Below are 25,383 nucleotides of genomic sequence, written 5' to 3'. Positions count from 1 at the left end.
GAGTGTGTTCAATGAAACGTCAGATCATACAAACAGTCAAGGAAGAGTGAGGCAACTGCATTTTGCATCTCCATGTGTTCCTTCTCTAGTGTCAATACCAAAGTACTTTTGGGGACAGTATAGATCACAAGCCTCAGTTTTAATTTTACTGTAGATTGTGATTTTACACACGATCATTTTCATAATTTCAATGTTATTGATCTACTAATGTTCTAGTGCTTTAAATTCAGCTGTAGCTTGTACCCATGTGTCAACAGTTCTCAACCTGTTTCCTCAGGTAATGCTCTACAGACCAACTTTCATGCATGCTATGGACAACCATTTAAGCTCTGGAATTTACTATGACAGTGCCAAGCACAGATTTTCCCATTCAATGTATCACTGTCCAACCCCGACGATGAATAGAAAGATGATAGCTCTGCTGAAGAAATCTGGCTTACCTTGAACAATGATGACGTTGTTCAACACCCTCACAGTGCTGTTCAATCATTGTCTGCGAGTACTGTGATCTTTAAGAAATGGGTTCCTTATTCTCTCATAATAAATGTCTGATTAGAGTCCATATCCCTGCCTATTAATATCCGATTCTTTGTACACCTATATTTACACCAGACTAGTCACCCAATAGTGCATGAAAGAGGGTACCACTGGTACCACTACATCCATTACTTCACTCTTTCCTACTCCATATCAAGGTGGTGGTTGCGGAGAACAATTGCCAGGATGCATCTATATTAGCTCTAATGCCTCCTATTTTGTTGCCACACTCATTTTACAAGATATATATTGGAATAAATAGTACATTGTCCAAATCTTGCTGTGTACTGAATTACACTATATCCTCCTCAAAAAAGGACTTCTTTATCTACTAGTTTAGAGTTGCAAGTGCGTGATGAGGTTCCACTATTGACTATGTAACTAACATAAAAATTAACTACATTCTATTTAAAGTTCCTATTTGATATGTGTAATAGTAGCATTTTTCCCCAAGTGAGATGGAAACACATCTGACTAGTACACTACCTGATGTCTTTAACACTTATCCTATCATCCTGTCCCTTCTTTTGCTCAGCATTTTCTGTAAGTTTCTTTCCTTAACAGTTCTACTGAGGACCCCATATTCCTTGTAAGTTCACTTAATTTTCAGTGGCATTCTCTAATCCCACATCTGAAATGTTTCAGTTCCCTTCTCTTCATTTTCCAATCATGTCTACCCAGTAAAACTTCCAATATTCACCACAACTGATCTTAGTCCACAGAGCTGGATACTGTTACGAAGAATAGATTTCTACTAAGTGTTACAAATTTTTGTAAACAGCATTAAATTTGACTGTTTGCTTTCCCGGCAAATACTGTTTAAGGTTTATTGGGTCTCCAGCCGGGTGGTAGCATTGATATCTTGCAATGTTTTTGACAAAAAAGGAGATTAATGACACCAGAGCCATGATCAATTTGGCTCGAAAAGAACTGGACGCTGCCACAATCGCAGTCCTCAAGAAAGAACTGAATTTTGCCCCTATCCCCAGAACAAACCTGAAACGAGCCATTATAGTGGTGTGGAAGAAGCAGTAAGGGCTTCCAAAGGAGGAAGCAGAGGAAGTCATGTGGGAAACTTCCAGAATAATCGACAGATCTCAGTTCCCTACAAATAATGTATCTGCAGAAGAACAAGCAGCTCTCTGGTCCCTTAGAGATGACAGTGAAGTAACGATCCTACCAGCAGATAAAGGGAAGGCTACAGTGCTATTAAGCACTGCCGAGTACCGGTAGAAAATAAACCCACTGCCACAACACGAGGCCTATAAGAGGCTGAAGAAGGATCCAACCCCGACGATGAATAGAAAGATGATAGCTCTGCTGAAGAAATCTGGCTTACCTGAGCCAATGAAGATGTGGCTGTACCCTAGAATGCCAGCAATACCACACCTCTATGGACTCCCTAAGATCCATAAGGAAGGGGTACCTCTCGGCCGATTGCAGACTCCAACTCTCACAGTTAAGGACTTGCTAAATGGCTAGCAACACTGCTCCAACCCCTTGTGGGACACTGCAGCCACCATGTGAGAAACTCAGCCAAATTCGTAAAAATACTCAGGGACATGCTACTACAAATCGAGGACCTACTCGTGAGCTTCAACATGACGTCGCTTTTCACGAAAGTGTCCTTCAAGACTCCTTGACACTTTTAGCCCAGCACAACCACAAAGTCAGCCTCTTCGAACAAGCACTGACAACCTACTTTCAGCACCACAGGGAATTCATCGAACAGATTGACAATGTGGCCATGGGCTTTCCACTGACTCCTGTGAATTCAAACCTCTATATCGAACAATTCGAGGAGGTGGCCCTTCAAAGTGCCAGACAGAAACCAAAGCACTTCTTCCGCTATGTCCACGACACTTTTGTTGTATGCGCACATGGAAAACTGGTGCTAGATGACTTTCAGGAACACCTCAACAGCATCCATCGAAACACCAAATTTATAACGGAAATGGAGGAAAATGGATGCCTCCCCTTCCTTGATATTTTAATTAAGAGGAAGGCAGATGGTTCACTAGGCCATGCAGTACATAGGAAGAACACACACACATACCTATACCTTCATGCAACTAGCTGCCACCATCCAGCACAAAGACAAACAGTACTTAAATGGCTCTGAGCACTATGGAACTTAACTGCTGTGGTCACCAGTCCCCTAGAACTTAGAACTACTTAAACATAACTAACCTAAGGACATCACACACATCCATGCCTGAGGCAGGATTCAAACCTGCGACCGTAGCGGTCGTGCGGTTCCAGACTGCAGCACCTAGAACCCTCGGCCACAACGGCCGGCCAAACAGTACTTACCGCGCTGGTAAATAGGGCGCATGTCATCTGCAACTAAGACAGCCAACCATCCGAGCTGCAACACCTGAGGGAAGTCTTCCTCCAAAATTGCTACAGTGAAACGCAGATCAACAGGGCACTTAAAAGGAAGCAGTGAGAACCCCAGATTATGATGAAGTAGAAGGAGACAAACGACTCACTTTCCTTCCATACACGGTTATGCTCTCAGCCAAAATTGCACTGTTCTGGGCAAATATAATATCAAAACCGTTCTCCAACCACCACCAAAGTCAGGGAGCTCCTAGGTACTGCCAAAGACCTGCTGATCCTTAACACACCGGGAGTATAAAGCATACCATACAAATGTGTAAAACAAGACATTGGGCAAACACAGCACTGTACATGTAAACTCTGTGAAGAACATATCAGATGTGTGCGACTAGTCCACACAGAAAAATCAGCCGAAGCAAAATACAGCATAAATGAAAAACACACCTTCAACTTCGAAAACACAAGGGTACAGTGCCGAGCATCTGGCTTCTGGGAAAGCATTATCAAAGAATCCATAGAAGTAAGGATTCGCAACAATCTGGTCAACAGAGATGAGGGATCTCAACTCGGCACAGCGTGGAATTCTGCGATAGCGGCAGTCCATCGGGAGCTTACCCTTCAACCTCCTCCGCCATAGACAGAATGCTTACACCGAGAACCAAACATGGCTGCCAAGGGCGACTATCATCACCATCACCGTGTGCACGCCACTGGTCCACCGCGGCTACCCAAGGTCTAGTGGATGGGGGTGACCGCACATATAAATAACCCGCTCTCCACCAATCTCGACACTTCGCCAGAAGATGGTCAGTATGACAATTCCTGAAACGTTGCGAGATATCAACACTACCATGCAGCTGAAGACCTGAGAAACCATCAGCATTAAATTTAGTACACTATGGTGATAGTTAATTAAATGAATATGGAATTTCACACGCTATCACTGTAATGTGCTAAATTTAATGCTGTTTACAAGAATTCTTGCTATCTCAATGTTTTCTCTTTGCAAGCAGTTTGGGATAAGCAATGTTCCATTACACTGTAAATTTATGTCATGCGTACTGGATAAACCCATTGTCTTTACATAGAGCAAACAGAATTCCAGTAATGCAGTATGTTTTTCATTAAATACTTCAGAAAAAAGAAATAGTATGACAAATACCATACTTATCTGATAACATATTGCTTACAGTTCATTGCTTTACCTCTTACATCTTTTCTATTACAGAACTGTGACACAGACAAATTGACAGCTGCTGCAAAGAAGTCTTCTTTGGTACATTTGTTCCAAGAACGAATGTGAGACATTTAATATTTACATGTGTTACAGTTAATAAACTTATGTTTCCTACAAGTTTCATTCAAATACCATTACACACAACAGAACAATATACCTACAGTCAACTGAAATACTATACAAATTCTGGAGAAGTGCTCATATCCTAGGTTTTAATGATTCATCATTTATGATCACTGGAATTTACTGCACCCAATGCATTTCATGATATTCATACAGTACTTCATGCACAATGCATCACCGAGGTGAAAACTTACATCATGCTCAATGCCATCTAAATCCCGTTTCATTTCTAGGTCTTGCTTTATATGAAGACTAGGCATTACAATCCTTGGTGGATCTTGAAGAAACTGAAAAAAGAAAGAATGGCATATTAAAAGCTTCTGTTCTTGTGCTTGTGTTACACATCTAGTGGGGCTAAAAAGCTATTGGTCACATGTATCACTTACTGGCATTAGGTAACAAGAATATGTGTCACATTAAATTAGATTTACTTTCATTCCAATTGATTCATACTGAGGTGGTCCTACAGGATGTAGGAAATGTCAGAAAACCATGACGAACATATGAAATCAAAGTTCTGTTTACTTTGGAGATAGACGCATCAGATATCAACCAAACAGAAATTATATCATCCTTGCCAAGCAGCTACTACTCTCTCTCTCTCTCTCTCTCTCTCTCTCTCTCTCTCTCTCTCTCTCTCTCTCTCCCCCCCCCTTAATGTGCCAAGGTGAAGGCTCCAATAAGAACATTTTTTGATTGTATGATGATCTCAGCTCCCTATTTTCTGACCTATGTTATTCAGTGGAAGATGATAGGGTACCTATGCAAAGCCAGTGAGGGCACTATGGTGAAGAAGAAACTAAGCAACTAGCAGGTTATATGCAGAATGCATTTTTTAGGTCAGAAAACCACCTGTAAAGACAATAAGCAGGTAAATGCAGATGTAAGTGTAGGTCACCAAATTTTGGTACTGAGGAAAATACATGTCTAATGTCACAAAAACTAATGCAAACCTGAAGTAAAAGTAAAGCTTTCAACAACCTGGAGTTAGTTACTAACACCTTAGTGCTCTGTTAGACATTGTCTTACTGGGTGTGGTACACCACTGGCTTCCTCCAACTTTTGAACTCACTGACACGGTAAGTTACATGAGGACCTAGAGCTTCACAATGGAATGGAAACTGTCATTTTCCACATAGACAATTTCCATGTGAAAAAGTGACAGATGATGCCTGGGATGGAACCCAGAACACTTGAATTTGTAGCCTCACACCCATTCAATAAGCAATCCTCTTACTCTTAGAAAAGTGTATATGCATTCAAGACAAGATCCAGAGTTTCATTAACTAACAGTGGCATTGTACACAACACTGGAAGGAAAACTAGAAATAATTAGCTACAAAATCAGATATTCCATGCCGAGGACCCACTAGAAAGATGCACCACAGAACACAGGCAGTAATACATTATCATGAAAAATCAGTACTGGACAATGAGATAAATCTGCATTTATCTCATTGAATGTTACTGAAATTTGGAATCTGCATGCAGGTAAGTATCAAATGTGAGGAAAAAATAATTTTGAAGTGTCAAATGTGATGTGGAAAAAGTAACTATTTGAGTTCCAACATCCACCCACCATAGTACATTAATGCTTAAGAAATAGTCTGATAAATATTGTATACAAATCAAAATCCTCTATCATACTGCAGTGACAGGATATATATATACTTGTCAGCTACATAATTGAAGATGCATGGATTCAAACAGTGAAAAAGATTTGGAGGAAAATTACATCAATAAAGTACAACATTACATGAGGTTGACCAAATATAGACAACATGAGCCATGCTGTCCATCCATTTCATTGAAGAGATTTAGAGAATCCATGGAAAATGTAGATCTAAATTTTGAGAGGACAAACTGAACTCTTTCATCTGAAAATGATGTCCTGTGACATTAGCACAGCTGTGAAAACAAAAATTCCTGTGAAAATCTATGAAACATGTTTTCCCAAAATTTGCCTGTGTAACTGTTTAGAAAAACCACACAACAGGAAAATATTTATTCTGTTAGTAATAGACATGCCCAAAATAATAAATTCTCTAAATACAGAGATTGGAACATGAGCACTGGACTACTGAAGCATCACAGATTGCTACTGTTAAAAACCAACTCTGGAAGACAGGAACATACTTCTGCCTAACAAACCTGGTAAAGTGATCAGACATGACATAACAGCCAATGCACCCAGCATGGGGAATGTTGTGGAATACAGTGAGGACCTGCAAATGCTAACAACATTACATAGTTACATGACAGCAGATATCTGTACAGCAAATTCAAATGAAGCTAAATCCCCTGAATCACAATGGCCAACCAAAAGTTGAACATATGAGAACCACAAAGACAGCTTATATAAGAAACCTTCCATTAATTTATAAGCAACATCATATCTTGCAAAACATGAAACAAAAAACGAAAACCCCAGAATTTGTGAACAAAAATTTTAGAAAAGGGATCAAAGACATCTCTACAGTTGATAGTTGACAATGATGCAGATGGTAGCAAAACAGAATACAGTAACACAAAAGACATAAATACAATACTTTGCCTTAGAAATTTTCTCAACTAAAGAACATAAAAATGCATTTCACATTTCTTACTACAGCACAGATACTAAAATGACAGATACATAATTGACTGAAGTGGGGACAGGAGGGAGAAGGAAAAACCAAACTTTTTCTGCACAATTGACCACTAGACCTGAAGGGGCAGCCATCAGATGAAATAAAACGAGTGAATGTTGCAGGATCACCTCTGGCAATGGAACTGTTATTTTATGGAACAGTGGCGTTTCATGGGAATAGAAAAATGCACATGTCATTTCAGGTTGTAAGAAGAGGCACAGCAAACATGTTTGGAGCTAAAGACCTAAACTGCAGATAATTTTGTTCTCCTGTATGATTTTGGAAAGAGAACAGTTCCTCTGCATGAATAAAAATGAATCATACAGTCATTCATCAAGTAAAATTGACTACTCTATTCACTCACTGTTCTGCTGAATGCAATCAGCCAATACAATTTTGAATACCGGGTGATTTAAGCTAATCAGAAACATTCACATAGTGATCTAGTGACTGTCTAATATTAGAGATTTGTCTAACAAAAAATGTAAAAATTTATTTTGGCTGCACTGATAAGTTATACCTGGATTTCTTGCATTTTATGGGCTGCCACCTTAACCATTATGGACACATCCCTGTGACAGTAAGAACTTGACTGAAAAGGGTATCTTACAGATCATCCTCTTCAATTTCCTTCAGATTAACAGTATTTGGAGTTTAGTGCTGGAACATCAATTTCCTAAACCAGCACTAGGCAGTAACCAAACTAAAAAAAATTTGACTTTTAAGATCAGAAGACTTCTGAGTGCTGCCTACTTCAAAACATTTCCTATTTATTAACACAATTGCTGGTAATTGGAAGAATAGCATATAAGTGCCTTAATCAAAAAGTTGCTGGTTCGAATCTCCTAGTAGGAACTACTACTTTTTAAAAACTTCCATGTCTACTAACAAACTGCAAATTTAACAAATACTGAATTGTAATGGTTTGGTAAAAATTACATATTTTTTCATCATTCAACATATTAAAACAAAAATTTTGATACATTCATGCGAGATTTATTTATTCTCAATTTGATGCTCTCCATTTTTGTACCAAAATGTAATTTTTTAACAATAATTGCATTTTTATGTAACTTTTAACTAAATGCATTTCTTGTTTCTACTTTTATGGAGAACGGTATCATACTGCTATACCAAATAATTGGCTGGCCACTGACCTTCAAATCCTGAACCTAAGACGAAAATCTATGAGGACACACAAGTGAAATCCCCTTGGCAGCCCTGGAGGCATGCTTGGTTAGGCTAATTGTTTAAGTAACTGATCCTGAAACTAGGAGTTACAGTTTTCATCTGTTGGTTTGTATGTGTACCAATGCAGTCTCTCAGAATTGTTATTTATCTTCATATAGATAATGAAGGTATTCTACAGATATACATGCTCGAACTATTGCTCCTGCTCAAAGACAGCACTTTAAACAATAGTTCACCGTCCCTACCCCAAATGAACCATGGACACTGCCGAGGCAGGGTTGCTTGCATGTCAACAACATTGAAAACAGTGTTAGGTGCAAACACAAATAAGTATTCTCTGAGGAGATATCAAACTTAGACATGGATCCTCAAGAGGGGCAAAATACTTTTCAGCAGTTGCAGGAGCAATGGTCTGGATTATCAACTGACCTGGCCTTGTAGCATTAACCAACTTCCTGTGCCAATACTGCAAGTGGATGAAAGCAAAGGGAAACTGCAGCTATGTTTGTTTTTTTCTTTTCAAGAGCATGCAGCTCTACTGTACAAAATTATCTTAGGCAAAATATTCTGGAGGTAAAATAGTCCCCCATTCAGATCTCCAGGCAGAGTCTACTCAGGAGGATGGCAGTCTATATGTCTGAGTGTGGAGTATTACATATCTTAGTAGGATAAGCATATATCACTAGGGGTAAGATAGATATTGCCTACAGGAAAATTAAAGAGACCTTTAGAGAAAAGAGAAGCACTTGGATGAATATCAAGAGCTCAGATGGAAAACCAGTTTTAAGTGAGGAAGAGAGAGCAGAAAGGTGGAAGAATTATATAGTGTGTCTATAGATGGGTGATATACTGGAGGGCAATATCATGGAAATAGAACAGGATGTAGATGAAGATGAAATGGGAGAAATGATACTGCATGACAAATTTGACAAAGCAGTGAGAGACCCGAGTCGAAACAAGGCCCTGAAAGTATACAACATTCCATTACAACTACCGATAGCCTTCGAAAGGCCAGCCCTGACAGACCTCTACCATGTGGTGAGTAGGATGTAGGAGATAGGTAAATACCCTCAGACTTCAAGAAGAATATAATTTCCAATCACAAAGAAAGAAGGTGTTGACAGATGTGAAAATAACCAAACTATTAATTTGGTAAGTCATGGGTGCAAAATACTAACACAAATACATTACAGATGAATGGAAAAACTGGTAGAAGCTGACCTTGGGAAAAATCAGTTTGGATTCCATAGAAATATTTGAAAACATGAGGCAATACTGACCCTACAACTTGTCTTACAACACAGATTAAGGAAAGGCAAACCTATATTTCTAGCATTTGCAGACTTGAAGAATCCTTTTGACAATGTTAACTTGATTACTCTCTCTCAAATTCTGAATGTTGCAGGGATCAAACACAGGGAACAAAAGGCTATTTACAATTTGTACAGTAACCAGATGGCAGAGTCGAGGGGCATGAAGGGGGAAAGAGCAGTTGGGAAGGGTGTGAGACAGGGTTGTAGCCTATCCCTGATGGTATTGAATCTGTATACTGAGCAAGCAGTGAGGAAAACTAAAGGAAAATTCGGAGCAGAAATTAAAATCCATGGAGAAGAAGTAAGAGCTTTGAGGTTTGCTGACAACATTTTAATTATGTCAGAGACAGTGAAGTACCTGGAAGAACAGTTTAACAGAAGGAACAGTGTCTTGAAAGGAGAATATAAGATGAACATTAACAAAAGCAAAATGAGGATAATGGAATGTAGTCAAATTAAATCAGTGATGCCAAGGGATTTATATTAGGAAATGAGACAAAAAGTGGTATATGAGTTTTCCTATTTGGGGAGCAAAATAACTGATGATGGTCAATGTACACAGGATATAAAATGTAGGGTGGCAATGGCAAGTAAAGCTTTTCTCGAGAAGACAAATTTGTTAACATTGAGTATAGATTTAAGTGTTGGGAAGTCTTTTCTGTAAGTATTTGTTTGGAGTGTAGTCTTGTATGGAAGTGGACAACATGGATGACAAACAGTTTAAACAAGAAGAGAATAGAAGCAAACATCAAACAATGGAAAATCCAGGATGGAATGTAACAATACCAGAGAAGGACAGTCGCTACTCATGATACAGCAGTGATGCTGAGTCACGATAGGCACAATAAAAAGATTCACACAATTAAGGCTTTCGGCCATAAAGGCCTTTGTCAGCAGTAGACACTCACTCGCATGCAGTCTCAGAGAGCTGAGAGCACAGCTTGGCAGCTCCCTGCACGTGTGTGTGTGTGTGTGTGTGTGTGTAAGAGAATAGAAGCTTTTGAAATGTGGTGCTATGGAAGAATGGTGAAGATTAGATAGGTAGATCATGTAACTAATGAGGAGGTACTGAATAGAATCGGGGAGATGAGGAATTTGTGGCACAATTTGACTAGAAGGAGGTATCTGTTGGTAGGACATGTTCTGAGGCATCAGTGGATCCCCCATTTAGTATAGGAGGGCTGTGTGGAGGGTAAAAGTCAAAGAGAGAGACCAAGAGATGAATACACTAAGCAGATTCAGAAAGATGTAGAGTGCAGTACGTACTTTGAGATGAAGCTTGCAGAGGATAGGGTAGTATGGAGAGCTGCACGAAACCAGTCTCTGAACTGACGACGGCGACAACAGCCTATGGAGGTTAGAGACTTTAAAAAGTAAAAATTGATAGGTTTTATCCAGTTGTAGTAAGAGCTGAAGTGCAGTGGCAGAAAGGACAAGACTTCTGATCAGGTTAGTACAGGATTATCTACAAAAAATCAAATAGGAGTCATGCAGGGGAGCCCTAGTAATGAGCAAGAAAATAGGAACATGAGTACACTGTTATCAACAGCAATGTCAATGAATTACCATAGCTGAAATACGCATGAAGGAAATACAACAGTGGTAGTAATTTGTATGGCAACCAGACCAGCAGAAGAATGGAATAGGAAAAAGTTTGATGAGTAATTATTCAATAGCTAAAGAAGATGAAAGCCGATTCTAGAAGGTAATGAAATTCAGTAGTAGGAACAGGATGCACAATAGTTACGAGAACATCCAATGGCATAAATGACTGAATGGGGGAAGCTGCCTGGTAGAATTTTGCACATTGCATGAATTAGTCACTGCAAACACTTGTTTCAAGTATCATGAAAGAAGCTTGTGTATGTGGAATAACATGGAGAAACCAAAAGGTTTCAAGCAGATTATGTAATGTCAGAAACAAAGATTTCAAAACAGGATTGTAAACTACAAAACATTTCCAGTGATAGATGTGGACTCTGGCTAGAGTTGTTTTTATTAACTGCAGAGTAATGCTGTTGAAATGGTAAAAGTAGAATTTAAGTACATGGGATTTGGGTAAGTTGAATGAACCAAAAATCTTTGATATTTTGAAAATGAGCATTAGGCAACAAGTTATAAATAGAGGGTAATTATACACTGGGTGATGAATAGGCAGATTTGAGATGAAACAGTGAAGGCAGGAGGAAACATAGGTAAAAAGTAAGGCCTAGTACGAATACCTTAACAACTCATGAGATGCTGAATTTATCTGATGAGAAGAGAAAATACAAACATGTGGCTATTAAAACAGACAAAAGGGAATACAGACATTACTGGAATGATGTTAACAGAACATGCAATATGGCTAAACAAGAATGGTTGTAAGGCAAGGGGGAACAAACTTGCTCCAGAAATGGGAAAGGAAGTAGTTGTAGACAAGGCTGGAGATATTATGATATGGCCAGAATTTGATACAACACTGAAAGAGCAAAATCTTAACAAGGCCATTGCAGTTGATGACATTCCCTCAGAATTACTGGGATACTTGGGAAAGCCATCCATGACAAAATTATTCCACTTTAGTGCAAGATACGAGATAGCTGACAAAGTTATACATCGACCAGAATGTAATACCTCAAATTCGAAGAAAGGCAGGTGCTAACAGGTGTAAATACTATCGGACCACACCATCAGATCAATATATCATGCTTGCAAGAATGGAAAAGCTTTTAGAGGGTTAACCTTACATAACATCACTTTGGGTACCAGGAACATGTAACACAAGGCAAAACTGATACTATGGCTTACCTTAGACGAGTTAAAGAAAGACAAAATTGTGTTTACAGTTTTTGCAGATTTACTGAAATGCTTTCGAGAATGTGGAGTTGACTGCACTCTTTGGAATTTAGACAGCAGCAGAATAAATAGACAGGAAGCCCAAGTTTGTTTGCAACTTTCACAGAAACCAGACTCCAGTTGTAAGAGCTGAAAGACATGAAAGGGAAGCATTGAATAGGAAATGTGACAGGCTTGTAGCCTACATCTGATATGCACTCTGTACAAGGAAGACATGAAGGAAATCAGGAAGGTAAAGGAAACTGTGTGTTTACCAATGACAATGAAATTCTATCAACAAAACCAGCATATTGAAATTGTCGACGAAGGGATGTGTGGGAGGTAAAAGCTGGAAGAGTAAAATTTTATAGTATTACTAGAAGAGATTGTACGACAAACATCAATAAAAGCAATAGAATCTAGCTGAAATAGATCAGTCAATGTTGAGTTTCAACAAGAAAATGAGACACTAAAAGCAGCAGACAACTTTTGCTATTTGGGCACCAAAGTAACTGACAATGGCTGACGTAAGAAAGAAATAAAGTGAAGACTAGGAATATCAAGGAACATGTGCCTAATAAAGAGGACTGTTCTCATCTAATAAAATTTTAAGTGTTAGGAAGTATTTTCTGAAGATATTTGCAGTGCAGCCCTGTATGGAATTCAAACATAAATGATCGGCAATTCAGACAAGATGAGAATGGAAGCATCTGGAATGTGATACAGAAGAATGCTGAAGATTTGATGGGTAGACGAAACAAATGAGGGAGGAACATAGGGACCAATTTCACTAACACAAGGGACCTGTTAATAGCACAAATTCTGAGGCATCTAGGGATAGTCAGTTTGGTAATGGAGGGATATGTGAGGGTAAAAAGTGTAGAGGGAGACTATGGCATGAAGACAAGAAGCAAGTTTGAATGGATGTAGTAGGTGACAGTCATCAGAGATTAAGAGGTTTATAGAGGGTAGACTACCATGGACAAGTGCATCAAGCCAATCTATATTATATTCACCAAAACTGAGCCATAACATAACACTGCTTAATTTCATACAGTCACACGAATTCCAGACTTACCTGTTTGTTCACTTGCTCATCCAATTCTTCTTTTACTTTCGTGGTAGATGTGTGTAACTGAACCTGTGGTGAATAGTAAAAAAATATCTGCTAGGAGTTCTTTTAAGAAGACAATTTTAGATATATTACAAAAAGTATCACATATTGTAAGTCTATGACACTTCGAAAGAATAAATGACTCATTCTTTTCAGAGAGTGGCCTTCTCAGTGACAGTCAGTAAGGTGCATTTCAATGGTAATGATCGAAAAGTTATATGAATGATCAGTGGCAACATATTTGAAAATTTATTAGCATCTTGCACTTAATTTTCCTATGCTGCTATTTTCAATCTTATTTCCTACTTCCATAATCTTTATTTACTTATCATTAACTATTTTATACGAAATGCGCATCATATAAAAAAACAGTAGTGTAATGAAATCAGTGGGTACAACTAGAATCTTTAATATTTAAATCAACAATACCCATATCATACAACTAATTGCAACATGCATTTTCTATCAGCCAATCACAAAGTTTTATTTTGAAATATTAAAATGATGTGGATGAAGCAGGGAGGGAATAATAAGTAAAATTATTGAGGCCATTCACTTACTGAGAGTTCCTTGTTCTTGCTAGCCTATGACTTGGGATGTCGATTTTTGCATTACTTACAGTATCTTGTTTGTAAACTGCTTTCTGGGAACACATTCTTTAACATTCTCCCTGATGCCAACAGCAGAGTCATAGAGATATCAAAAACTATTAGTATTCTAAGCCTGGTAAAGAAAATACAGACGGCACTGTATGTTCCACCTAGCATATGACACGGACCTTTTTTATGTTACTGACATCAGGGGAATTAACACATGTCTGAACCAAACACTCCTCTCAGTTTACACATGAGGTAGAACAATCTTGAGGACTTTTCTTGCAGATTTGGTTGGTGTGTTTTTTTCCAGTTCACTTTCCCATTAACATGAAATTTGGCATGTTTACTTTCTATACTGACTTGCAGACAAATACAATGAAACAGTATTAAAAAATTGAGGTTCTGGACAAAGCCCTTCTAAAATAGAGAACACATTCACAGGAACACAACAAACACACGCATGGCCACTGTCTCCAAGAACTGGGAATGACCATCTGCTTTTAGTATGAGCAACCATCTGTTAGGGTGGGTTGTGAGATATGAGGAGGCACGGGGTAGTGAGAGAGGGATAGCAGTGTAAAAGTGGGAGGAGAGGTGGGGGGAAGATAATGTGTTCTCTGTGATAGCATGCAAGGATGTGGCAGAGACAGTACGAGTTGCTAAAGGTAGTTTTGGGAAGCTGTACTATGGGAGGGGAAGGGGAGGAGAGAAATTCAGAAAGGGAAAATAGTAATTGCACTGGGAGGAAATGTGTGTAATTGCACTGGGAGGAAGTGTGTGTGTGTGTGTGTGTGTGTGTGTGTGTGTGTGTGTGTATGTGTGTGTGTGTGTGTGTGTGTGTGTGTGGTGCTGAAGTGAAAGCAGGGAAAGGGGATATGGGTAGAGGACATGGACTAGCATAGGCTGAGTCTAGAGGGGTTACAGGAAATAATATGTTGTGTTAGAAGATAGAATCCAGTTGGAGCCAGCTGTGAAGCAGTTACTGAAGTGAACCACATCATGCTGGGGGCACTTCCAGCAAGTGGGTGGTCCAGCTTTCTTGGCCACACTTTGGCAGTGGTCACTCCCGCAGACAGAGCAATTTAGTTGTCATGCCTATGTAGGGTACAGCACAGTGGCTGCAGGCGGGTAGTTGCAAATCACAAGGTTGCTTTCACAGGTAGCCCTGCCTTTGTGTTGGAGATGTCTGACAGGGCTGCAGGAAACATGCATGTCTTGCATGTAGCTCTGTTTCAGGATATGAGACATGGAGCAAGAGGTTAGAAGCAGGGCTGGAGTAGCGATGGGCAAGAATATTTTATCAGTTCAATTGGAGACAAAACACAACTGTGGGAAGGGTGGAGAGATTATTCCTCATTTCAAGGCATGAGAGGTAGGGTAAATCCCGGCAGAAAATGTGATGCAGTTGCTTCAGTCATGCGTAGTACTGACTTGCAAGGGGAGTGCTACTTTAGGAGTATGTGGGAGATGGGGGTCGACAAAGCGTCCGATCCCACCCGTCGGCTTCTGTCCGTGACGTAAGGCTATTGTGGTATGTGACATCATGGCGGTGTGGAATTTAGTTTGTGAGAGTGGCGTATTTGTAGGTGTTTTGATGTGATCAGTGGTGCTCTCTGGTGGTGTGTTCATGTGTTGAGTGTTAGGTGATGTTTTTGGTTTAGTTTGCATGTGTGGCGTGTGGTGTATTGTTGTGGTTGGTGGTTCTCTCTGGTGGTGTGTTTATGGGTAGCGTGTTACGTGGCGTATGATGTTCATTTGCGTTGTACCATAGCACGTGTGTGGTATTGGTAGTGACTGTGCTTTCAGCGGAATATTTTTCAGGGAGTTAACAATTTTGGTTTTGTTATGTCAATGTTACTTTTTTTTATTTGTGTGTGTGAATTTTGGTAAACTGCTTTTTTTATGTCTTTGGTAGGTATGGATGTGACTGGCAGGGTCAACAGTTTTCAGTTGTCAGCGATGATGGGGGACAGTGCGTTGTCTCTAATAAAATTTCTTCAACTATTCGGATTTTTGGATGAAGTCTTGAAGTGTTCAGTGTGTTGTGAAGAAATGCGGCTTACTAAACTTCTGGCATCTCTTATCAGGAATGGCTATATGTGGAGGTGTCTTAAGGATAACAGGTGAAGGGAAATGTTCGATTCCAATTCGTGGGAATGGGAGCTGCTGTTGAGCTATGTAGATCAAGCTAAGTGTCCGATTCCACTGTATATTGTGTTTAGTGGCATTTGAGTAGTTTTGTGCCGTCGTTTTTTTGTCGTTTAGTATGGTGGTGTGTGTCTAAATTTGTTTGTATTTACTTTGTCCCCACCCAAAAACCCCCAATTTCCCACACTTGTCCCGTTAGTTTCCTTAGGTTTTTGTGGAACATGTGTGTTGGCTTTTAATTGTATTTTCGTGTTAGTGGTCATGCTTATGTAATGACATCATAGGCGCCATATTGGAGTCTTAGTGTATGGCCGTTTCCGCCATATTTGTGACGTCATGGGTCAAAGCAGATGGGTGGAATCGGACGCTTCTGTATTTGTGACTGACAAGACAAGGCATGGGAATTCCATTTCTGGGAAAAGGCTGTAAAGGAAATTTTAGGCTGTGCACACCTCAGTGTGACCCTTAGCATTTCCTTCAAACCACATTTTTTCCCAATATTCTTAGTTGGTAGAGTCTCCTTACATTTCCTTTCCACGTAACACTCTGCATCAGAAAAAGTCTACCTTGCACACCTACAAATTCTTTCATCACCACCACTACCAGAACCACTGTGGTAGCAACTGCAGTAGTAGAAGTACTGCCAGTAATAACTTTTAGTTCATAGTATTATTCACTGACACTGCTACTTCAGACACTCAAATCATTTAATACTATTTGCCATATTAAAACTTAGTTTCAGAAAAATATGATATAAAAAGGGAAACCATGGTCCAATTTAATAGAGGGTCTGATGGACTTAATCAGATCAAGTTCAATAAACAAACCAAGGAGATCACAAAAATGTCATCAACGAATCTTGATCTGGTGAGCGGTTTGTGATTCTGGGTGGTTAGTAAGGAATCCTCGAGGTGGCCTATGAATAAATCTGCAGAACATGGTGACATACAGTTGGCCTTTGATGTACTGCAGATTTGTTTGTAGGGAATCCCTTCAATAGAGAAGTAATTGTGTGTGAGAATGTAGTTGGACATGGCGACCAGGAATGGGCTGTATGTTAGGAGACAGTCAGACACTGGGGAAGGTACTGTTCAGTGACAAAGTTATGTGTGTTGGGGGATGTGATCATAGAGGGTGATAGCACTTTCCTAAATTGTACAAAATGGAAACTCTTCCTACAACATATCACTCATCCCCATATCCCCCCATAGCATCAATGTTCACTAGTCTGTATGCTCTGCCCCACCTATTCCCTACCCTGCTCGCATTCTAGCACTGAGCAGTGCACAGACCTACCCCACAACTCCCCCCCCCCCCCCCCCACACACACACACAGCCTCCCAACGCTGCACCTAGAAGCCCTATTCTGTCACCCTATGTCCTTGACCAATCCCACAGGCAGCACAGCATCACCTCCACTCCTACCCTGCTATCCCTCACTTCCCACCCCACAGCACCTCTTTACGCCACCGGTCACACCAACAGATTTCTGCTTGCATTAGATGTATTCATGCTCTAGTGTTGTTCTGTACTTCATATGAATGACTTTGTCCAAAAGCTTAAATATTTAGCAGTCAATTGATTCTACCTACCTGCAACCAAAGGCCTCCTCAATGTGTTGAGTACAAATGTATCCTTTGTATATCATTATTCTATCCTGACATTTTCTGTGTTTGATTTTACTTGCTCTGTTCTTTGGAAAATGTAACTGAGGCACCTGAGTTGTCGGCAACTGAGTTTTGCTTTTCACCGTTGGACCAGTTCAGATACAAGCTCACATGAAAAGCTGGAACAGCGACTGCTCAGTCACACAGCTTGGAGCTAATGGAAAAACAGATACATTTACAATACAGATGTATCACATGATATGAAAGTGCAATGTAGTCACCACTTCTGTAGTTGTTCCAAAAAGAAGTGATAAGAAGACTGGAACACCAAAGGCATGTGTGCTAAATCTATGATGACTTGCCTTTACCAACTGCTTACATTTTGAGATCAATGCTAGACCCACAGTACCACTAGAAGAATGAACATCCTGAATATGAGCAAGACACTACACACACCAAGTTCACAGAAAGAAAGGTAAGTGAGACATTGAAAGTACAAAGGTTTTCTTCCTTCAGGGGGGGGGGGGGGGGGGAGGGAGAGGAAGGTCCTACTTGACCCAGACTTTGGCAGTTGACACTAACAAAAACCTGTCAAGGCTACTTTCATAACATGACATTGTCTAGCATGGGTATACATCTGTGTTTTCACTGCTTCTAGATAAACTTTCAAGATGAATGATTCAGAGCAAAGACATCTTTACAGGGTCACTAGTGTTTTGATCCAGCTACAAAAACACAAATTAATTACAGCACTTTGATGAAGAAAGAAATGAACAATATATTTTCAAAACAAGTTCAATGAGGAGAGAATTATTCGTAGAATGTTGATGGCCACACACTGGAAACTTCAAATCCTGCTGATCTCAGAAACACTGAATCAAGAAGTGAGATCTAACAGTAGCTTTAGCATGTTTTAATTTGCCAGAAGCTGACAGTGTCATTCTGCTATAATTACTTCTTTTATGAGCACCAAATCCGTAGGCATATGTTGTGTGTTACGGAAGTGTCATATTTGAGCCCACACAGTTTAACTCTGTGATTATACTAACATTTAAGTAATTTATGTGTTACCAAATATTTAGAGTGGTCATGTGAAAATCTACTGGTTAAAGAGCATTGCAAACATTCTGCAGTTATAACTGTAACACTCCTTTACTCTTTTAGTATCAGCATTACCACCATTTCCTTCTTAGGGTTGTAAATTACACTACCAACTGCTCTTTCATTTAATAGTATTTAAGCTCCTCAAAGGATTTCAACAACAGCTCTTTGTCACCTACCACTTCCCTATATTTAATATATTCTGAATACCTACCCCCAAATCAAAAACTGATCAAGAACAGTAATATTGCTAACAAGAACGTTTAGTGCATAAAACCAATTAGATGAGCAATAGCAACAATAATACACCAGGAAAACAATATTGTACGTCATGAGTTTAGATTTCTCCATCAGGCACCATGACAAATAGACTGCCACATATTGGCTTTGCAATAAATCCACATATATATATCCCTCTTGTATGGGTATGGTCGACTTAAAAACTGACCACAAATAGAGCATCTGATCAATTCATCCAGCAAGCCATACAACTGATCTACAGTAGCAGCTGAATCATCTGCACTCTAGCAAGTAGAGTCCTACTCATATATTACTTTATCATATCCATTAATAACACCTTTCTAAGAAGGGAACAAATCTAGACATTAACAACACACCAAACTAAATCTCAAAGTAGAAAATTAATTTGTAACAAGTGATTGCAAACACCACAATAGTTCAAGAACATGTGACAATTTCCTAGTAGACAACAAAACTGTGATCATTAACTACTGGCACGCCAACATCACACTAACAATAAGCTACAGAAATTTTAAAACAAATTAAATATTGGAGAGCAGCATTATATACTACAAGATACCAATCCATTGCAAATATGTTGCACAGCCAAGAGTCACAACTTCATTTGGTCAAGAATCAAAACCAACAGCCAGTACCAAATATTTCATCTGACTAACAACAGGGAAAGTAATCTGCTTGTTTACACACCACATTGCACAAAGAAATTAATGAAACAATGGTAAAAAATACAAGAAGCTATTTACCAAGGAGCCTGGTTCAGCATATACTTCATTCTTCTCTTTTTTCAGCCTACTAGTTCCCTTGGAGTCCATGAGTGCTCTCCTAATCCACTGAAAAACAAGAAATCAAAAGTTATATTGTTTAATTGTTACTATTCAACACAGTGCACAGGCAGCATTTTCTGGCTGCAGCAAACGAGTCAATGCATATTACAAATTTAAAACTGGCTGAGGAACAAAGAACCTGATAGAAAGAACTGATTTACAACTTGCTGGTTATAAGGACTCTGAAGCCTCACTGTCATTAATGGAAAACACTACTCAATTTGACAGAAAACAATAACCACACACAATGGAAACAAATGTCTTACAGTTACTGCTGTTACTTAGTAGCATTTGCTTGTGGTATACAATCCTATTCTGAATATGGTAGCTGACACATCTTGCTTTTTCCACATAAATTTCTAAGTGTCATGTGAAGCAACTAAGATAAAGTGAATTTACCAAACAAATCTATTTACTGTAGACAATTTTATGTATGAAGAATAAAAGATTAAATGAGTCTCGAGCTATATCTAAGCCTGTCAATGTATCCTGCAAATTCCTTAATATACAGAATAATGTAAGAGGTTTATAATTATGTTCTTAGCAACGTATGCAAGGACAGAAAAGAACTATTTCTCAATCATACTGGCTGCACTTTCAATCAATCTATAAACCCATATTTGCTCATGGTATTCAGAAACGCAGAACATGAAAATCCACCCATACAGACAGAACTTTCTTCTTTTTCAGTCGGTTTAGTATGTATTTTTAACAACTGTTTCCTTATACAGTCATCTATATTCAACATTATCAACTCAATATAGCGCAATGCTGCAATCTTTACCCAGTCACTAAAAAACACACACTAATGCCTGAACGTTGCATGGAAAAATAAATGATTGACTGCTAAGATTTAACACCGATTAAATTCCTCTAACAAGACTTGGTGAAATTACTTTCTCATAAGCGTACCCATGACAATGTTCTGTGGTTTTGGGATACTTTTGTCGATGGCAATTACACATAGCCATTAGGCCTTACAGAGTCAATTACATTTCCCATATCCTTCCATAGATTGAAACGTGCACATTACTACAAACAACAGTTAACACTATTTACTAAACTATTGAGCACATAGGCACACTGAAAATCCATGGAAAACGCAACACAATGAATTCCCTCTACAGCATTCACTTTCATACCAAGATAACCAATCCCTGATACTCTGTATTAACGTGTGCTAACGAATCTGATATATCGGCAGTATAACTGTTTGCGCTACAACCCGGGCGAACTACAGATTACAGTGAACTATTACTGTCCCTGTTCCTTCCTTCACAAATATTGTTACCGAACTTCGCATGCACAACACAAGTAAATATAACAATGTGAATGCAGCGGGCGTGTGAACTTTATGAGGGCCTTTTTTCGTCAATCACCAAGTATTTCACACTGACCTGCACTTTCTCTAACCACTACATATAGACACTTTTCCGGTAATTACAGACAACACATCAAAATTTCTGGCGGTTCTTTTGCTAAATCACGGGAAACATTTAGCAATTATATCGGACAGAACGAAAACAGCAAGCATATTAGGCCTACATACCCACACGTCGATCTGGTATTTTTCGTAATTGCCGAACAGCACAGGTACGTAATGTGCACTAATATGTTTGTCTAAACACTAGTCACCTCCTGCTCGCAATGCGGAAACATAAGCTCACTGAAAATAAGTGTTTGCTTCTCATACACATAACCTGAAATAATTACTTACGAAATTCTAGGGCTATCTCAAACCATAACCAGAGGCATCAAAGATGATACAAGAATTAAATGTGGAACAAACTTATCATTCGAATGTGCCCAATAAATGAAATTAAACCGATATAATAACTATACGAACAGTTACTATAGCATCATTACAAGGCATTGGCAAACTACTTGATTAGAGGCAGTTAGCTGTAATGATAATAAAAATTAAGTATTGACTTAGTACCACACTCAATATGCGTCTTTCCGTGATTTCCTGTCTCCACCATCAAATCACTTACATATTACACACAAAACGCAACATAGTACCGTACAAACGCATGACACGAACTACTAAACTCTAGTCATCTGCTGCTGTGGTCAAAGTCAATCAATGCGGAAGAAGGAACCTACCACAGAGGTCGTTCTAACATTCTTGGAATCAGAGCTGCATATCTGCTAGGAAAAAAATTAAAGTCGTTTGTAGGTTAATTTGGGGGAGGAGACCAAACAGTGAGGTCATCGGTCCCGTTGCCTTCTCTGAAAACTAACTAGAACAGACAGTTAGGAACCTCACTCATGATGATAATATATTGTTTCTAAAGGATGTCCACATCAGTGAACTTGATATGGTTGTGGCAGCAAATGACTAACAGAGTACAAAGAATAACTGAAACAAGCATATATATATATATATATATATAATCTGTGTGTGTATTCAGTAAAGTAGATAAAAAAATTAGTAGTGTCGTATCTCAATGAGGAACTGAAAGTTTATGCACAGGGCAGCAGTATGTAGAGGAATGCTGGCTCAAGTTTAAAAGAATACTTGAGCTTGCACTGGACAGATATGTACCCAGTAGAACAGTTCATAATGGGAAGTAATGTCTGCAGTATACAGTTACTGTAAAGAAACAGCTAAAGAAATATAGACTACTGTGTCATAGATGTAAAACAAAGCATAGAGCTGTAGCTAGAGAATTGCTGAATAAAACGCATTTGTCTGTCAAGAGATCAATGTGTGAGGCTTTCAGTGACTGCCACAGCAGAATATTGTCAAATGTTCTGTCAGCTACCCACGTCGAATATCGATGCTGTGACTCTGACGTGGAGCTATGAAGGAATAAACATAGATAAACCGAGACCAGGAAGACCTCACGTACTGATGGGCAGGAATTGCCGGGCATTGTTTTCAAATGATATTTCACAAACCCCAAAGCAATTCTGGTTGTATGTAAAGGCTGTTAGTGGCACAAAAGTTACTGTCCAGTCCCTAGCGAAGGAAACAGGAACTGAAACTGAGGGTAGCAAAGCAAAATCTGAAATGCTTAACTCTGTTTTCAGATTTTCCATTTCAAAGAAAAACCCAGGTGATCTGTCCCAATTTAGTCCTCGTAACACTGAAAAGATGAGGGAAGTAAGTACTAGTGTCAGTGGTGCTGATAAACCACTACAATCGTTATACTTTAGTAAAGCTCGAGGGCCCAATGGAATCCCTGTCAGATTCTACACCGAATTTACGCTAAGTTAGCCCCCCTTCTAACTAAAATCTGTCACAGACGCCTCAAACAAAACATGGTGCCTAGTAATTTGAAGAAAGCACAGGTCACGTCCATCTATAAGATGATAGTAGAAGTAATCCACAAAGTTACAGTCCAGCATCCTTGACATCCATTTGGTTTAGGATCTTAGAACATACTCTGAGCCCAAACATGATGAGGTATCTCGAACAGAATTACTTCCTCCATGCCAGCCAGCAAGGATTCCGAAAATATCAGTCATGTGAAATCCAACTCATTCTTTTCTCACATGACATACTAAAATCTTTGGATCAAGGTAGTCAGGTAGATGCAGTATTTATTGATTTTCGAAAAGCATCTGACTCAGTACCACACCTGTGCTTGTTATCAAAAGTACATTCATATAGAGTATTAATTGAACTTTGCGACAGGATTGAGGAATTTTGGTAGGGAGGATGCAGCATGTTATTTTGGATGGAGAGTCGTCGTTACATGTAGTAATAACTTCAGATGTGCCCCAGGGAAGTGTGTTAGGCTCTTGCTGTTCATAGCATATATTAATGACCTTGTATACAATATTAACAGTAACTTCAGACTTTTTGCAGATGATGCAGTCATCCATAATGAAGTACTGTCTGAAAGAAGCTGTGTAAATTTTCAGCCAGATCGTGATAAGATTTCAAAGGCATGTAATAACTGACAACTTGCTTTAAATGATCAGAAACATAGCACTGTGCATTTCAACACGAAAAAGTGTAGTATCCTATTACTATAATACCAATGAGACGAGCTATACAAATACCTGGGTATAACCCTTTGTAGGGATATGAGGTGGCTCAGTCGGTGCAAAAGCAGAGGGTAGACTCCAGTTTATTGGTAGAATACTGGGGAAGTGCAATCAGTCTACAAAGGAAATTGCTTACAAATCAGTCATGTGATTGGTTCTAGCATATTGTTCAACTGTGTGTGACTTGTCCCAGAAAGGGCTAACAGGGGATATTGAAAGTATACAGAGAAGGGCAGCACAAATGGACACAGGTTTGTTTGAGCTTTGTGAAAATGTCACAGAGATGCTGAAGAAGCTGAACTGCAGAATTTGAAGACAGACATAAACTATCCTAAGAAAGATTACTAACAAAGTATCGAGAACTGACTTTGAATGATGACTATGCGAATATATTATAACCCTTTATGTATCAATCACATAGATATAGTGAGGGAAAGATTAGATTAATTACAGCACATGCAGAGGTGTTCAAACAGTCATGCTTCCCATGTTCCAAGGGAATGAAATGGGAAGAAACACTAATAACTGGTATTTGGACATACCCTGTACCATTGACTTCAGGCTGGCCTACAGAGCATATATGTTGATGTAGGTACACGTGAAATTGTCTACAGTTGTCATTTATTTGTGCCAAAAGCCAAAATAAGAATTAATCACTATGCCTAAATCAATGAACATAACAAATCATTAAAATCTTCGAAGAGTGGCGTGTTTACAGATTTATCTGGCACCTAAAAAGATTGTTTGCTGAAAATGTTTGGCACTACATGAAAAAAATTGTACTCTAGAAACCTGTTATTTTATTTTATGTGTCTACAAAAGCTGCTCACGGAAATTGACAATGGCTGGGAGAGTGGTGTACTCACCATGTGCTCCTCCATATACTCATCTGATGATGCCTAAAGACTGAGGCTGACATGTCGGCCAGTCAGTACTATTGAACCTTCAAGGCCTGTTTGGATGGTGTTTGCTTGTTTTTTTTTTGTGAGAAAAACAAATTGTATTTTCTTTAAAATATGTTGTGATAATCTGAGAAAGTTGGGTAGAAATACTGTTATTATTCTGCTTAGCCAGTGAGACAACAAGAAGATATAAAGTGTGGCATCATTCTGTAGGTTGTGTACAAGGTGAGTACCAAGCAATTCTTACAACATGATATGTATGTTTTTAGTTAAATTATTTCAGTAGGAGCATATATCAACTTCCTACTTTCGAAGTTCTTCATAGCTAAAGTTTTTTGAGATTGCAGATATGAGCAAAAATGGTTAATCTATGTGGTGGAAATGTATCATATCTGTGCTATCAGGCACATGGGTAGGTTCTGGTTGTGTGCAAGCATGTGTCATTGTGTAATTAGTGGAAGGGGATTTGTAGTTTCACTGCAGCTCACTAAATTCTACAAATGTTGAATGTCAACACAATATTGGCAAATGTATTCAGATCATAGTACAGGCGACATACATTTGAGCATCTATCCAGTGAATTTCAGAAAGGAAGTAAAGAAGGTTGCTGTTGGCAACATACTTTCAACTTGACTCTACC

The 25,383-nt window shown here is 39.0% G+C and overlaps 1 protein-coding gene across 1 annotated transcript in view; it reads right to left on the bottom strand.

Annotated features, from left to right (window-relative positions):
* The window catches only part of LOC126212634 (zinc finger protein ZFP2-like), a 102,994-nt gene extending 81,096 nt beyond the window's left edge, over window positions 1-21,898 (bottom strand). The window contains exons 1-5 of the mRNA XM_049940061.1: window positions 21,782-21,898; window positions 21,392-21,508; window positions 19,762-19,848; window positions 13,270-13,332; window positions 4,435-4,527 (exon numbers count right to left, since the gene is read on the bottom strand). Coding sequence (XP_049796018.1) covers window positions 4,435-4,527; window positions 13,270-13,332; window positions 19,762-19,830 — 225 coding nt within the window. The 5' untranslated portion in view covers window positions 19,831-19,848; window positions 21,392-21,508; window positions 21,782-21,898. The remainder of the gene's footprint in view (window positions 1-4,434; window positions 4,528-13,269; window positions 13,333-19,761; window positions 19,849-21,391; window positions 21,509-21,781) is intronic.
* Between the last annotated feature and the right edge of the window lie 3,485 nt (window positions 21,899-25,383).

Source organism: Schistocerca nitens, chromosome 11 (assembly GCF_023898315.1).
Source record: "Schistocerca nitens isolate TAMUIC-IGC-003100 chromosome 11, iqSchNite1.1, whole genome shotgun sequence".
In the NCBI taxonomy this organism is placed as follows: Eukaryota; Metazoa; Arthropoda; class Insecta; order Orthoptera; family Acrididae; genus Schistocerca; species Schistocerca nitens.
The sequence above is the reverse complement of the archived record's forward strand: the minus strand, read 5'-3'. Positions and strand labels throughout refer to the sequence as shown.